This window comes from Strongylocentrotus purpuratus, unplaced genomic scaffold, assembly GCF_000002235.5.
Source record: "Strongylocentrotus purpuratus isolate Spur 01 unplaced genomic scaffold, Spur_5.0 spur5_scaffold_16, whole genome shotgun sequence".
NCBI lineage: Eukaryota > Metazoa > Echinodermata > Echinoidea > Camarodonta > Strongylocentrotidae > Strongylocentrotus > Strongylocentrotus purpuratus.
The window spans coordinates 2,235,749-2,252,362 of NW_022145601.1; the positions used below are offsets into that span (position 1 = coordinate 2,235,749).

General features: G+C 39.4%; 1 protein-coding gene across 1 annotated transcript; it reads right to left on the bottom strand.

Annotated features, from left to right (window-relative positions):
- Nucleotides 1-679: 679 nt before the first annotated feature.
- On the bottom strand, nucleotides 680-2,375 carry LOC115924448. Its single transcript, XM_030986529.1, has 2 exons — nucleotides 2,318-2,375; nucleotides 680-1,690 (listed from the first exon to the last, which is right to left on the bottom strand). Exon 2 carries the CDS (start codon nucleotides 1,609-1,611, stop codon nucleotides 799-801), a length of 813 nt encoding a protein of 270 aa, XP_030842389.1. The 5' UTR covers nucleotides 1,612-1,690; nucleotides 2,318-2,375; the 3' UTR covers nucleotides 680-798.
- Nucleotides 2,376-16,614: the final 14,239 nt, after the last annotated feature.

Sequence of the window (16,614 nt, forward strand, 5' to 3'; positions counted from 1 at the left end):
ATTTTGGTTAATAATTCAAATAAATTATCTTGCTTTAGTCTTTTGAAAAAATCTTTCTTCTCGTTTGAGAATCAATTTGTCATATTTATACATTTTATATTTTCACTTGCCCGATGTGAAATTTTACTTCCTTATAAGCCAACATTAAAATGGTAACAGTGATGCTTGCTTGTCAAATCCTATTGAATAATACTGACTGGACATCAAAGAAAAATATTTGTCACAAACATGGCCAGTGACATGGAACAATTAAATAAAGGTTACAAAGAGGTGATTAGAGTTTATTCAATGTACTGTAAGCAGTACACAGACCTGCACATCATATGCTGAATCATCATTAATGTGGGGGGTCCTATTAAAAGAACAGGTAATTTGAGAATAATGAAAGACTTCTTTCAACATTTCTGGTATTATACAAATAGTGAATGGCCATGAGAGCAACGGTACAAGATTTTATTAAGAGACGCTCTATCCAAAGAGGTGCACCCAAGTTGAATGGAGCATCTCTACGTGTATGTTCTGTAATATTAACATGACTTATTCACATAATTGCGACTTAATCAATATTTTCCTATTAACATTACTGTTTACTAGGTTAATGATATATGTTTGTTTTGCAAATGAGTATTATTTTTTTTAACTGTTTTGTATAAACGTTATAAACGATGTAAATATGTTCATGTTTATTCAGGGCCCCATGGAAGACCACTACTTGTTGGTGAATGGGCTACCCTGTCAAAAGATTAGAAATAAATAAATAAATAAATAAATTCATAACAGAAATTGTTTCGATCAAAGTTATTGAAAATACTCGTCCAGTGATGGAGGCTGCAGTTCAAAGTAGGAGGATGTATTGTTACCATAAATACATGTGTGGGCATTTGTCAGAATGGCCGACACCATGTACATCTTTGCACAAGAACTTAGCAGGATCTTTTGACTTTTTTTGAAGTCCGTGTATTTGAAGAAGTTTATTACATCCCCAAAGGACCACTCCACAGTAATTCTGACTTTGGACATAGCTCTGTTGAATGCTGCCTGTTCCGGTGTGATGTTTGCAGTAGGAAATGGGGCCTGCAGCTGGGGTCTGACGGGATAAGCAGGGTCCCCGTAGATGCACAACAAGTTACCCTCTGCATCATGGGATCCGCCTTCAAGCATGGTTAGAAGACCCGACTCCCGTAGAAGGTAGGCGTCATGTCGTCGTCCTTCCACAGGTCCGTAAAGGTTGGCTATCATTCCATTTGGAGAAGTGACAGACTGGTACTTAAGACTATGTACACGCTTGTGGCCATTGTAAGCCACCCGTTGGTGTTCCCCAGGTCGGCAAATCGGACGAACGGTCCCATCTATGAACCCCCAACAGTTGTTTAGTGGTGCCCCTTTCTGGTGAATGACATCAGCGTAAATTCTCAGCTGCTGAGGGGCCAACCAATGCTGCTCCAATGTTGTCAGTCTGTGCTTGTGGGCATCAAAGATGAAGTTAGTCACCCAGTTGAAGGCTAAACAGAGCTGGGGCACTGGTCGTCGATAGTCTTTAACTAAATCTCCATATCGGCATGGATAGGCATAGCGTTGCAGACCTAAGCAGAGAGCCTCCAATCCATCCATTCTTGACCTGTTTGGCAAGGTGATTCTGTCTGGAACGCCTAAAGCATGTTTGAGCCGAAATATATCATCCTTTTTGAATCTGTTAAAAAAAACAAGAAATAAATCAGAACATTAATCAGTTTGAATTTAACATTTTTCTTTAGCTTAAGTGTTTGACAAACAGTGGTGCATATTATAGCAAAGGCGAGTATGACAGTAAATTATTTTGTCTAACATCAGTGAGCTGAACAAAAATTGCATTTTAATACTGCTACTACTGTGCTAGATCTATAGACCTAGACCGAATTGTCTGTCTCTTTCATTCGTTAGTTTCTGATTTAGGAGCCGACCTTACCCAAATCAGAGGCTAACGAACGAGAGAGACAGAAAATTCGGTCTAGATCTAGACCTAGCTATAAATAATGGTGTCATCAAATTCAAATGTCAATTTTGTGTGCAATCAGTTGAGTTTTGTCCTTAGGCCTAGACTCTAACTGTTAGACTATATTGAAATGTTGAGAATCAATAGCACAACTTTCAATACACAGCCAGGCCAAGATAGTAATGCAGCTATAGATCTAGATCTAGTCTAGTCTAGACCTAGGCCCCATATATTGAATACAAATTTTGAATAAAAATGTTATAGATCTACTAGACTCTAGGTCTAACTTAGTATTAATAATTAATAGACAATAGGGTAGGCCCTAGTAACTTTTAGAGTTCTAACCTGAAATAGCTTCTACACTCATCATCGTTGAAATCGTCTAACTCAAAGTGACCACCATCATGTTAGAAGTCAAGGTTGTTAGATGTGTTGATATCCATAAGAAGAATGAACTCTACATCATCTATAACGTCGAAAGCGTAGGCTGCCATAACTGCATCTTGCACTCGATGCAAATTCGCCATGTTTGAGGGAGAGCTAGAGCCTAGAGGGATATTCCCAAGCGTGATGACGTCAGCTACTCTGTAATTATACGTCCGCATTCACCGAAGAGCGAAACCGCCTATTGTAACCAGAGCGGTCTGTGTGCGCGGCCGTAAACCTGAGTGCTCTGCTTCCGCGAAGGTTCCTTATGTTGGTGAGCGAAAACTCGCTAATGACGTCATCTAGGCGCCATTTTGTGAAATTTTCTGAAAATCAACTCATGATCATATCTTCATAACCAAAATTCATTTCTCATTCATATTTATCATGATCAAGGTCAATATCAGTCCGGTCAATTTCCGGTCAAAAAACGCGCGCGTGCGCGTACGTCCGCGCGTCAGTGCGCGCGCAAAAATTTTAAATGCTCAAAATCGTCTCAAAATAATTTTGCATACGTTTCAGATCGTTTTAAGCATTTTATAAAAAATCGCGCACCCACGCATGCGCGCGCGTTTTCGCGCGTAACACCATTACACAACATAGAATCGCCGTTTTTTTTTCTTTCATGATATTTCTCATATTTTTTCGAGAAATTTGATACCATGTTTATCTCCTTATGACCATTAATAACAAGATGAGCGTCAATTCAAGATAAATGTCCGTGCGCGCGAGCTCTTTTATTACATAGTATATATGGGCAAAAACATGCCTATACAAAATCCATTATAGCTCTTTGGAATGAACCGTGAACTTCAATGTATTTTCATTTTTAAATAGAGTATGAGTCGGAAATATGATTCCATGTCTCATTTGGCCATTAAGTGTATCGTGACATCATCATAATGGCCTTGGAACTCAAAATACGAATTTGCATATTATGAAGTCAGCATATTTATGGGAAATTGATTGTATCTCTGTATATATTGATCGATTTTCTTCCAAATTTCGATAAGATGTAGCTGAGACAATTCTCTACAAGCTCAGTCAACACCATTTTTCATTTTGATGCTTCATCATAGTGAAAAATACGATTAAAGGGCACATATCAGAAATTTCTTACGTTGCGTGTAATGCCTAAGGAAGGTGAATTTCGTTTACATTATTACATCAATGACAATGTTTTTTAGCAGTATCTTGCTTATTTTTGCTCTATTTTGTCTCAAATTTGAGTTGACCAGCCCACCTATACTTGTTCCAAACAAGTATTATGTCTAGTTTATTTTTCTTATTTTGACCCACTTTTTTGTTAGCAAGATAACTTTGAAATGGTTCAATCAAATGCTTTGATATTTGGCACACATATTTATAGGCATATGGACAAGACACGGTAAGGTTTTCAACATTGACCTTCACTGATGACGTCATCTAGGCGCCATTTTGTGAAATTTTCTGAAAATAAACTCATGATCATATCTTCATAACCAAAAGGTATTTCTCATTCATATTTATTATGATCAAGGTCAATATCAGTCCAGTCAATTTCAGGTCAAAAAACGCGCGCATGCGCGTACGTCCGCGCGTCAGTGCGCGCGCAAAATTTTTAAATGCTCAAAATCGTCTCAAATTTTTTTTGCATACGTTTTAGGTCATTTTAAGCATTTTATAAAAAATCGCGCGTACGAGCATGCGCGCGCGTTTTCGCGCGTAACACCATTAACAAACATAGAATCGCCATTTTTTTTTCTTTCATGATATTTCTCATACTTTTTCGAGGAATTTGATACCATGTTTATCTCTTTATGACCATTATTAACAAGATGAGCGTCAATTCAAGATAAATGTCCGTGCGCGCGAGCTCTTTTAATACATAGCATATATGGGCAAAAACATGCCTATACAAACTACATTATAGCTCTTTGGAATGAACCGTGACCTTGAACGTTTTTTCATATTTAGATAGAGTATGAGTCGGAAATATGATTCTATGTCTCATTTGGCCATTAAGTGTATCGTGACATCATCATAATGGCCTTGGAACTCAAAATACGAATTTGCATATTATGAAGTCAGCATATTTATGGGAAATTGATTGTATCTCTGTATATATTGATCGATTTTCTTCAAAATTTCGATATGTTGTAGCTAAGATAATTTTCTACAAGTTTAATTAATATCATTTTTCATTTTGATGACGTCATCAGAGTAAAAATTTCGATTAAAGGGCACATATCAGAAATTTCTGAAGTTGCGTGTTATGCCTATGGAAGGTGAATTTCGTTTACATCATTACATCAATGACATTGTTTTTTAGCAGTATCTCGCTTATTTTTGCTCTATTTTGTCTCAAATTTTAGTTGACCAGCCAACCTATACTTGTTCCAAACAAGTATTATGTCTAGTTATTATTAGGTGGTCTGTTGAAAACAGATCACCTGTTTTCGTCAGAATTTTCTTTCTTTATTATTAGGTGGTCTGTTGTCAACAGACCACCTATTGTTTTCGTCAGAATTTTCTTTCTTTATTTATTATTAGGTGGTCTGTTGTCAACAGACCACCTATTGTTTTCGTCAGAATTTTCTTTATTATTTATTTATTTTTATTTATTTCTTCCCATTTTTTGTTTATCGGTTAACTCAAGATCGGTTGTGTTAATTTCTTTCAATTTTGACACAGTCATAGGTCATTGTCATGAGACGTGACAGGAACATTTTCAAGGTCATCAGGTCATCGTGACGTCATCCAGGCGCCATTTTGTGAAATCACGTTATCCATCATATCTTCATGATGCATAAGCAAAGGTCATTCATATTCATATCACATATACTTCAGGTCAAGGGTCAACAGGTCATGTCATCAAAAGTCACATAAAGGTCATGACGCGCGCGTACGCGTGCGTCAAAATTTTAGAATGGTCAAAATCACCTAACTATTAAAGGAGAGTACGAATCAGGTCATTTTAAGCATTTCAAAATTTTCCGTCCACTCACAACGCGCGGAAATGGTCAAATTCATTTTTTTTTACATGATTTAGATTCCTCTTACCGTAAATGACAATTTACATTAATTTCAGTCACTTTTGACCTTTCATAAGGCCGTGAGCGCGCGTCAAAAATCAAAATCCGCGCGTGCTGCTATGGGCAATATAATGCAAATTTGATCAAAAACATCCCATTTTTAAAATCAAAATAGCTCTTCAGATAGTCAATTGACCCCAACTTTTATATCATGGTTAGAAAAAGCATGAGTTGGAGATATGATTTCATGTGTCATTTGACCCTCAATTAACTCATGACGTCATCATAATGGCCTCCGAACTCAAAATTTCAATTTGCATATTATGACGTCAGCAGATTTTTGCAAAATTGATTGTATCTCTGTAAATATTGATCAATTTTCTTTCAAATTTTGATATGTTGTAGCTGAGACTATTTGCCATCTAAATATTTCCTTATTTTTTCAATCAGATGTCAGGATCATGCTCATGCATGCTCATCATCATCATCATCAATATCATCATCATCATCATCATCATCATCAATGTTACCATCATCATCATCATGGTCTGAAGATGATCATTATCAACATCATCATGATAATGATCATCATCATCATTAACATTATCGTTTTTATCGTCATATAACATTATGAAAAAAAAGAAGTTATCATCATCATCATCATCATCACCTTTATTATCATGATCATCATCATGTTCATCATGATCATCATTGTTTACATGTCTATATAACTTCTCCCATTCTCAAATCTATCATAAGATTTAGACAGACCACCTTATTCGTCTTCGTGACGAATTAAATTCTAGTTTATTTTTATTTATTTCTCCACTTTTTTGTGCAACCGATTTCTAAATATCCATCCACCCAATTTCTCTCAATTTTGACACAGTCATAGGTCATCATTTTGGTATGTTATAGCTGAGACCATGGGCTATAAAAATGGTGTACTTTGTTTTTCGATCAGATATTGAGATCGTATCGAAATTTTCAATCGAAAGTTGAACTTGCAAATTCTCTAGAACTTTGCAGGATGTTCTTTCTTATTAGGTGGTCTGTCTTCGACAGACTACCTATTGATTTCGTCAGAATTTCCTTTCTTTATTTATTAGGTGGTCTGTTGTCAACAGACCACCTATTGATTTCGTCAGAATTTTCTTTATTATTTATTTATCAGGTGGGCTGTATACCGTACAGACCACCTTATAATTTCGTAAGAATTGCCTTTATTTATTTATTTATTTATTTTTATTCTTTATTTTTCTTATTTCGAACCACTTTTTTGTAAGCACGATTACTTGAAAATGGCTCAATCAAATGCCTTCAAATTTGGCACATATATGTATAGGCATATGTACAAAGCACAATAATGTTTTTAACATTGACCTTTACTGATGACGTCATCTAGGCGCCATTTTGTAAAGTTTTACGAAAATCAACACATGATCATATCTTCATAACCAAAAGGTATTTCTCATTCATATTTATCACGATTAAGGTCAATATCCGTCCGGTCAATTGCAGGTCAAATAACGCGCGCGTGCGCGTACGTCCGCGCGTCAATGCGCGCGCACAATTTTAAAATGCTCAAAATCGTCTTAAAATATTTTTGCATACGTTTTAGGCCACTCTAAGCATTTTATAAAAAATCGCGCACAGGCGCATGCGCGTGCGTTTTTTGCGCGTAAAACTATTACACAACATAGAATCGCCATTTTTTTTTCTTTCAAAATATTCCACATATTTTTACAAACAAATTAATACCATGTTTGTCTCATTATGACTATTAATAACGGAATGATTGACCGTTTAACAAAAATTACCGTGCGCGCGAGCTCTTGTAATACATAGCATATACGTGCAAAAACATGCCTATACAAAATCCATTGTAGCTCTTTAGGATGCAATGTGACCCCAATTTTTTTCTTCATATTTTAATAGAGTATGATTCGGAAATATTGTTTCATGTCTCATTTGATCCTCAATTAACTCATGACGTCATCATAATGTCCTCCAAACTCAAAATTTAAATTTGCATATTGTGACGACAGCATATTTACGGAAAGTTGATTGTATCTCTGTAAACATTGATCAATTGTCTTCGAAATTTTGATATGTTTTAGCTGAGACAATTCTCTACGAATGCAAGTGACCCAAATTTTCATTTTGACAAAGGCATCAGGGCGTATTTTCGCGATTAAGAGAGGCATGTCAATTTTTCACATTTTCTAAGGGACATGAGTTTTTCTCAAAACTGGATTCTACAATTCCGTCTTTCGCGAGCAATATCTCTGTCGTTTTAGCTTCGTTTACGCTGAACTTCGAGTATGTTGTAGCTGAGACAATGAGCTATCTCAAATGTGCCCTTTATTTTGTCTTAAATTTTAGTTCGACCAGCCCACCTATACTTGTTCCAAACAAGTATTACAAATCTAGTTTTTATTTATTTCTCCACTTTTTTGTGTATCAGATTTCTCAATATCCATCCACTAAATTTCTCTGAATTTTGACACAGTCATAGGTCATCATCATGAGACGTGAGAGAAAACTTTTCAAGTTCATCAGATTATCGTGACATCCAGGCGCCATTTTGTGAAATCACATTATCCTTCATATCTTCATGATGCGTACTCAAAGTTCATTCATATTCATATAACATATACTTCAGGTCAAGGGTCAACAGGTCATGTCATCAAAGGTCAAACAAAGGTCACGACGCGCGCAAACGCGCGCGTCAAAATTTTAAATTGCTCAAAATCATTTAACTATTAAACGAGAGTACGAATCAGGTCATTTTAAGCATATCAAAAATTTCCGTCCGTACGTGTCCCCGCGCACGGTGTGCGCGCTAACAGCGCGCGAAAAAAGTCAAATTCGAAATGTTTAAGTGATTTGGATTGCTCTTAACATAATTGACAATTTACCTGAATTTCAGTCCCTCTTGACTTTTCATAAGGCCGTGAGCGCGCGTCAAAGTTCAAAATCCTTACGTGCTGCTATGGGCAATATAATGCAAATTTGATCAAAACATGCTATTTTAAAAATCGAAATAGCTCTTTAGGGAGTCCATCGACCCCCGATTTTTATATCATGGTTGGAGAAAGCATGAGTTGGAGATATGATTTCATACCACCCTGACTCGTACAAAGTAAAACAAAGTCATCATATTGGCATCTAAACTCAAACAAACTTATTTTGTTGATGACGTCATTTTTGTCTTTGTTTAATTGAGATTATCTCACTTATCAGTGATCGATCTTCTCCCAGAATTTGATATGTTGTAGCTGAGATAATTCTCTATCAGAAATATGCCATTTAATTTTCATTTGGATGACGTCATCATAGTTAAATATTCGATTAAAGGTGCTAATGCATAATTTGTCATATTTGCGTGTTATGTCTATGGGAGGTCACTTTTTTCAAAACATGAATCTGCATGACAATGTGTTTTTGACCAGTATCTCAGTTATTATTGAACAGTTTTCTCCCAAATTTTGGTATGTTGTAGCTGAGACTATTTGCTATCTAAATATTTCCTTATTTTTTCAATCAGATGTCAGGATCATGCTTATGCATGCTCATCATCATCATCATCATCAATATCATCATCATCATCATCATCAATGTCACCATCATCATCATCATCATGGTCTGAAGATGATCATCATCAACATCATCATGATCATGATCATCATCATCATTAACATTATCGTTTTTATCGTCATATAACATTATCATTATCATCATCATCATCACCTTTATTATCATGATCATCATTGTTTATACCTATAATAATAATACGAGAAGGCTCCGCGGGGGAGGGGGGGGGGGGCATGACGTCTCCGCCGGCCTTTGTATTCTATTGTTTTTTAATGAGATCGCCGACCAAAGTTGGTGCAGCTATCTCCTCCTGAACCCTCCCCTCGGGGTCCCGGTGACCGGTGCCATCGTCCGCGGGAGAGTCTACTCTGTGTAATTGGCTATACTCCGCCCGAGGTCCTCCTCCGTGTCGACGTCCAGGGCGAAAACAGACGCGATATGCATAATGCAGGATATGCGTGACGACAGAGATACCTCATGCATATTCAACATTACATCCGTATCAAAGAGAGACACGACAAATGACGAGCAACTCACATTATGTTGCGTATGAAATGCTCTATGCAAAGGGCGGGGTTACCCCCCGAGTAAGCCCTCTTGCTATAGGGTGTGCTTTGTACGAGCTGCACAAGCAAGAGAGATACACGGGGCTAATTCCCGTCGACGTCCAAACTTAGAGACCTATTTCCATCATGATTGCCGCGATTTTTATTTTGTGATTACTACGGCCATATATACTGAATTTTGATTATCATTTTCTAAAGGAAAGTTTTCACAAGAAAACCATTGGACTGACAGTTCAGTCGCAAGCTGCCTTCAGTCAACACACAGTGCAGCGTAACTCCGGGAAGCTCCAACACCGGCACCCCGCACCGCAGGCGTCCGACGCCTGCGGCGCCGGTGTTCGAGCTTCCTGGAGTTATGCTGTAGTGTGTGTGAGTTCAGCTGAGCTGAGCTCGAGTCGAAGAGATTTGACACTTTGAAATTGTTAGCTGTTGGTTTGCATGATTATTGCCGCGATTTCCATATAGTTTCGTGAATAGATTTACGAAACCTGAAATTAGAATTAGTAAAAGTATTACTAATGTCTACGTTTTTAAACGACTGTCTGATTTTCTTTTGATAATTTTACTTTGAAAAATGATTATCGAAATTCATGGTCAGAAATAATCACAATCTAGGGTCTATTATTTTACAGTTCTTGCATCAAATCAATGCATGAAAACTTAGTTATTGAACTAGAGAAACGTTTTTTTTTTTTTTAAATAGGCAATTATGAAGTAGGAAGCCTGAAACCTTAGCCTACTAAACAAATCTCAACAAAGTGTAGGCTTATCCTTTTATGAATTAATGAAAAAGTAGCACCAGAAAAAAGAGCCCCCGAAAGTTGAAAAAAGTAGCCCACGAAAATTTCCCAAAAATTTGAAATAGAGCTCCCGAAATGAAAAACTTAATTTTTTGCCTGCGCCCCCCTCTAGAATTCCGCGATTTCCGCGGGTCCTGAGTTGAGTGTATATATAATATAGGCGTGGGGTCCACGGGTTTCAAGGGGCCATAAACCCCCAAAAGCTTGGGGGTTACGTTCTTCAAAGTTGGGGGGGGGGGGGGAGAGATCAGATCGCAGCGAGTTGAGTGTATATGTAATATAGGCGTGGGGTTCACGGGTTTCAAGGGGCCATAAACCCCCGAAAGCTCGGGGGTTTTAGGCATTTAATTAGGGTCAGATGAGCATATTTTTAATACTTTATTTGTGACACTTGCGTGTCACTAATTGGCTTTCCACACAGTAAGCAACCATAAGCAAACCTGTATGCCAGCCTACGCATAACCTACGCAGGGACTATTTTCCCATTAATACGCAGCCTAATTTCTGCGAAGTCGGTACGCCACACTACGGAACTCTACACAGTTCCAGTGGCTTAAAGAATAACTACCGGTTCAGTTGGATCTTTTTTTTTTTTTTATATAAGGCCAAATTAAAAAAAAAACATGTTTAGCGTCCTGTATTTTTCGAAAAATGGGAAGGAGGAGGCCCTTTTTTTTTAATGTTCAAAATGGCCGCTCCGTACATTTTCCCTGACATTCGGGCTATTTTTCAAGATGGCGGCCGACAATTTTTGTTTTTCTTTTTTAAAATCAGAAATAATTTTAGCAGTGCTTTTCATGTTTTTTTTCTTTCAAAAAATAAAAAAAATTCAAAAAAAAAAAAATTCAAAAAAAATTCAAAAAAAAAAAAAAAAAATAGGAGGCGGCCCCCAAAAAGGAAGCGGATAGGACGCTGTTTTATTTTCTTACAAAAAAAAAAAAAAAAAAAAAAAAATTCAAAAAAATTCAAAAAAATAAATAAATAGGAGGCGGCCCCCAAAAAGGAAGCGGGCGGGGACGCTAAACATGTATATTTTTTAAAGGCCTGAATGGCAAATAAAGTTCTTGGTGGTTTTAATTGAGACACTCTCTATATATCTATTTACACCCCCGCCCCCCTCTAGAATCCCGCGGATTTCCGCGGGTCCTGCTAGTGTCTATATAACTTCTCCCATTCTCAAATCTATCATAAGACTTAGACGGACCACCTTTTTCGTCTTCGTGACGAATTAAATTCTAGTTTATTTTTATTTATTTCTCCACTTTTTTGTGCAACCGATTTCTAAATATCCATCCACCCAATTTCTCTCAATTTTGACACAGTCATAGGTAATTATCATGAGACGTGACAGGAACATTTTCAAGGTCATCAAATTATCGTGACGTCATCCAGGCGCCATTTTGTGAAATCACATAATCCATATCTTCATGATGCGTACTCAAAGTTCATTCATATTCATATCACTTATACTTCAGGTTAAGGGTCAACAGGTCGTGTCATCAAAGGTCAAATAAAATCATGACGCGCGCAAACGCACGCGTCAAAATTTAAAATTGCTCAAAATCACTTAACTATTAAACGAGAGTACGAATCAGGTCATTTTAAGCATTTCAACATTTTCCGTCCGTACGTGTCCCCGCGCTCGTTGTGCGCGCTCACAGCGCGCGGAAAAGGTCAAATTCATAATGTTTACATGATTTGGATTCCTCTTAACGTAATTGACAAGTTACATTAATTTAAGTCACTCTTCATGGCCGTGAGCGTGCGTCAAAGTTCAAAATCCGCGCGTGCTGCTACGGGCAATATAATGCAAATTTGATCAAAAACATGCCATTTTAAAAATCGAAATTGCTCTTCAGATAGTCTATCGACCCCCAATTTTTATATCATGGTTGGAGTAAGCATGAGTTGGAGATATGATTTCATACCACCCTGACTTGTACAAAGTGATACAAAGTCATCATATTGGCATCTAAACTCAAACAAATGTATTTTGTTGATGACGTCATTTTTGTCTTTGTTTAATTGAGATTATCTCACTTATCGGTGATCGATTTTCTCCCAGATTTTAATGTATTTTATATCTGAGATAATTTTCTATCAGAAACATGTCATTTATTTTTCATTTAAATGACGTCATCATAGTGAAATATTCGATTAAAGGCGACAATGCATAATTTGTCATATTTGCGTGTTATGTCTATGGGAGGTCACTTTTTTCAAAACATGAATCTGCATGACAATGTGTTTTGACCAGTATCTCGGTTGTTATTCAATAGTTTTCTCCCAAATGTTAGTATGTTGCTGCTGAGACTATATGTTATCTACATCACCCCTCATTCTTCCGATAAGATGTCAGAATCACGCTCAAGTAATCATCTTTCAAGAGAGATGGACGTGTTTTTCGCGAGCTCCTGAAAAATGAAAAATGCATTTGCAGCCAAATAATGGACTCAAGGAAACTTTTTATACCAAACTGACGACGAAAGGACAGTGGTGAGATTTGTGTAATTCATTTTCCACAAATTTTTAGACTTTTAAAGATTTTGGCCATTTTATACTGTTATTTTGGTCAATTTTTAAATATTTATTTTCATGATTTTTGAACATTAAGCGCAATATAAACACTTTACGCAGAATTCATCTTGGATACAGCGCAAGTGAGCGCAAAGATACAATGCAAGTGTGCGCTAGTGAGTTATCTCAGCATTTATTACGCACTTCTTCTTCTTATCGAGTCAAAACACAAGTCCTGTCCATTGGTCCACACAGGCTTTGGCACGGCAATTAACGGCTTCCAGGTCATCTTGGGTGCATGGCTCTGGCATGAGTGGGCAGACTAGCAGGTGTTCCATTGTCTGTTCCTGGCCGCATTCACATGCCGTTTGTTCGTCTCCTAGACCCCACCTCTGCATTAGGACTCTGCATCGACCGTAGCCAGTTCTTAGGCGGTTGAGGCTAAGCCAGGTAGGCCAAGTCTCACTGGAGCCGGTTGCGAGGGATTCCTTCGGGCTGAGGGAGAGTTTATGTGGAGTGGTCTGAAGGTGGTTAGACCACAAAGTCATCCTTTGGTTGTGAGGGCTAGTATTAAGAGGCTCTACCGAGTGCAGAAAGCTGTGTCTGGATTTGAGCCGCTTGCCCACTGGCTGTTGTTCGAAGAGTGGGTGGAGTGGATTGTTTTCTTGTTTGTCCTTTTCTTTCTGGGACAAGACCAACCTTCTGACGTGTGGAGGGGCAATACCGCAGAGCAGGTAGATGTCTTCTACTTTAGTTGGCCTTAGGCATCCAGTGATCGCTCTGCAAGATGAATTTAGAGCTGGGTCAATCTTGGGTGCATGGGCCGACCTACTCCATACTGGTGATGCATACTCCGCAGCAGAGAAGCAAAGCGCGAGGGCTGTCGTCCGGATTGTTCTGGCATCAGTCCCCCAGTTGGTGTTGGCTAGCTTCTTGAGGATGCTGTTGCGGGCTCCAACTTTTGCCTTTGTGTTGGCAATGTGGTTCTTGTAGGTAAGGGAGCGATCGAGTGTGACGCCTAAGTAGACTGGGTTGGGAGTGTGCTTCAGCCTTTTCCCATACCAGCTGATCCTTAGTTGATGGTTAGCATCCCTGTTCTTGAGGTGGAATGCGCTTATCTGAGTTTTATCAGGGTTAGCTCTCAGGTGGTTGGTCGCATAGTATGGGATGAGACCGGCCAGGGCATCACTGAGGGACTCCTCCAACTTCACAAAAGACTGGTTCTGGGTGGCGATGCAGAGATCATCGGCGTAGAGGAAGCTCCTGGTGTTTGGGTGGATCGGTTGGTCATTCGTGTACACGTTAAAGAGTAACGGTGCGAGCACACTTCCTTGTGGTAGGCCATTTTTCTGTCTGCGCCATCTGCTGCGATTCTCATTGAGAACCACAAAATATCGCCGATTGGACAGCAACGTCTGGGTGAGTCCAGTCAGTCTCACGTCCTTTGTCAGCTCAAAGATCTTCCTGGTAAGGATTCTGTGGTTCACGGTGTCGTAGGCAGCAGAGAGATCAACGAAAGCAGCTCCGGTGATTAGCTTACTCTCATACCCGTCCTCGATGAACTGAGTGAGGTTTAGGAGTTGGCCAGTGCATGATTTTCCTGGCCTAAACCCTGCTTGTTCTGGAATGAGATGTTCATCCACGCATGGGGCGATGCGGTTGAGGATAAGCCGCTCGAACAGCTTATATGTATGGCACAGTAGGGAGATAGGCCTGTAGCTCTTTGGGACTGGCTGCGTCTTTACCAGGCTTCAATAGGGCAATAACTTTGGATTTCCTCCAGAGCTTTGGGATGTTGTTGGTGCCCAAACATTCGTTGAACATTTTGAGAAGCCAGTTGAGGGCGCCTGGTCTAAGCTGTTTGATCTGCTCGCAGAGGATGTCATCAAGTCCAGCAGCTTTGTTGTTTTTCATTGCTTTGATGGCAGCAAGCAGGTCGTCCATGGTGAACGGTCTAGTGAAGCCTGGGTCATCTTGAGAGCTTAGAGCGTCTGGGACCTTAGGGAGTCTGGCTCTTCTGGGGTGATGGTCAGGGTTTCCCCGACCATTCAATAGGAGTTGATGGGCAACTTGGTCAGCAGTGACTTCAGATCTTGGTTGGGCCTTTGTATAGTCATTGCCCAGTATCCGGATCGTTTTCCATGCCTTCCTGCTGCTATGTGTCATGTCAGGGGATTGAATGAATTCCTGCCACTTCCTCCGTCTAGATTCACCAATTTCCTTGGTCAGATTTTCTCCAGATTCCAGTGTCTCCTCACTAAAGGGGTCCATCTGGAAGTGTTTGATGTAGTCTTCATACATCACCTTGGAGTGGTCCGTCAAGCCTTGAATGTAGCTTGTGCGACATACGCCTTGACGATTTCTTCATCAACTCTACAAAGGTGTCGTAGTTTTGGGGGTGGCAGGTAGGTCCTGGATGTAGGAGTCAAAGTCCTTAGCAAACTTTTCCCAGTTTGCCTTCCTCAGGCTGAAACGACGTCGGAAGGGTACTGCTCGTGGAGTGATGACTGCATTAACCTTAAGCCCTATCGGTCGGTGCTGGGAGTGAGGGATTGGGTCGAGAATGACTTTCTCGCACTGGTTAGCAATCCTGGTAGATGTAAATATCAGGTCAGGGTTGTAGCCACGTCTCCACCTTGTACTGTTGAAAGAGGCAGGAAGCTTAGCGTCATGAATGAGGGACAGCTGGTTAGCATCTGCCCATGTCTCAACGAGTTCACCATCTTCGTTCATTTCTCTATATCCCCAGGAAATGCTATGGCTGTTGAAATCACCAATGACCACATTCATCCTGCCGTCAGTAGCTCTGCCGGGCAGGTCGAAAGGCTCTTGAGGTGGCTTGTACACGGAGCTTACAGTGATTCCCATTAGGTCAATGGAAAGGACTTCAATGTTATTGATGTCTGATAGGTAAGATTTGTCCACAGCAAGATCATTACGGGCAAAGATTGCACTTCCGTATTGGTCATGTGGTCTCTCTGCGATGAGGGTCATTCCGGAGATACGAGGGCGAACTCGTGTAGGCCCGCGATGGGTCTCCTGGAGGCAGAGAATGTCAAAGTTGCTTGTTATGCATAGGTCAGCCAAGAGTTCTTGTTTGGCGCCTGAAAGACCTTCAATGTTGGATGAGATGATACTCAGGGCCGGTCCTGACAAGGACCCATGAGTTCGACCCTGGGCCTCAGCAACAAATTGGTCATCATTGTCATTGGTAGCCATGGTGTTGGTTGTGGTAGTTACTAAAATAAACTTGAGTAGTGTGGTTGAAGGATTCGCAGATTTTCATCTGACGGACCGCGACGTGAACGCTCCTTCAATGGCCCCACTGTTTTTACTGTTCTCCTACACTTAACTATAGTCTAGATACAGTACAGGTGATTGATCTGCAGTAACCTCTAAGTAAGCTATATGGTAATGCAGCAGAATTAATGATAGTCTATCGTATATATTTTGAGGAGGTATCAGCAAGGTAGACTAAACTATAAAAAATTAAAAAATTAAAAAGATAAAGACGTATGACATAAAAAGAATATAATCGAAATGTCCGACTAGGTTCCGTTGCACAAACTCGGCATTATTGGACAAACCTACCATTGGAGAAACCTAACAATTACAGAGCTTGGTCTTGTTGCTCTGTTCGCCAGCAGTTTAAGGATATGAAACCCCGCGGCACACTACTCACAAGAGCTCTAACAAGCCAAGCTTATACAGAGCCTAAAAGT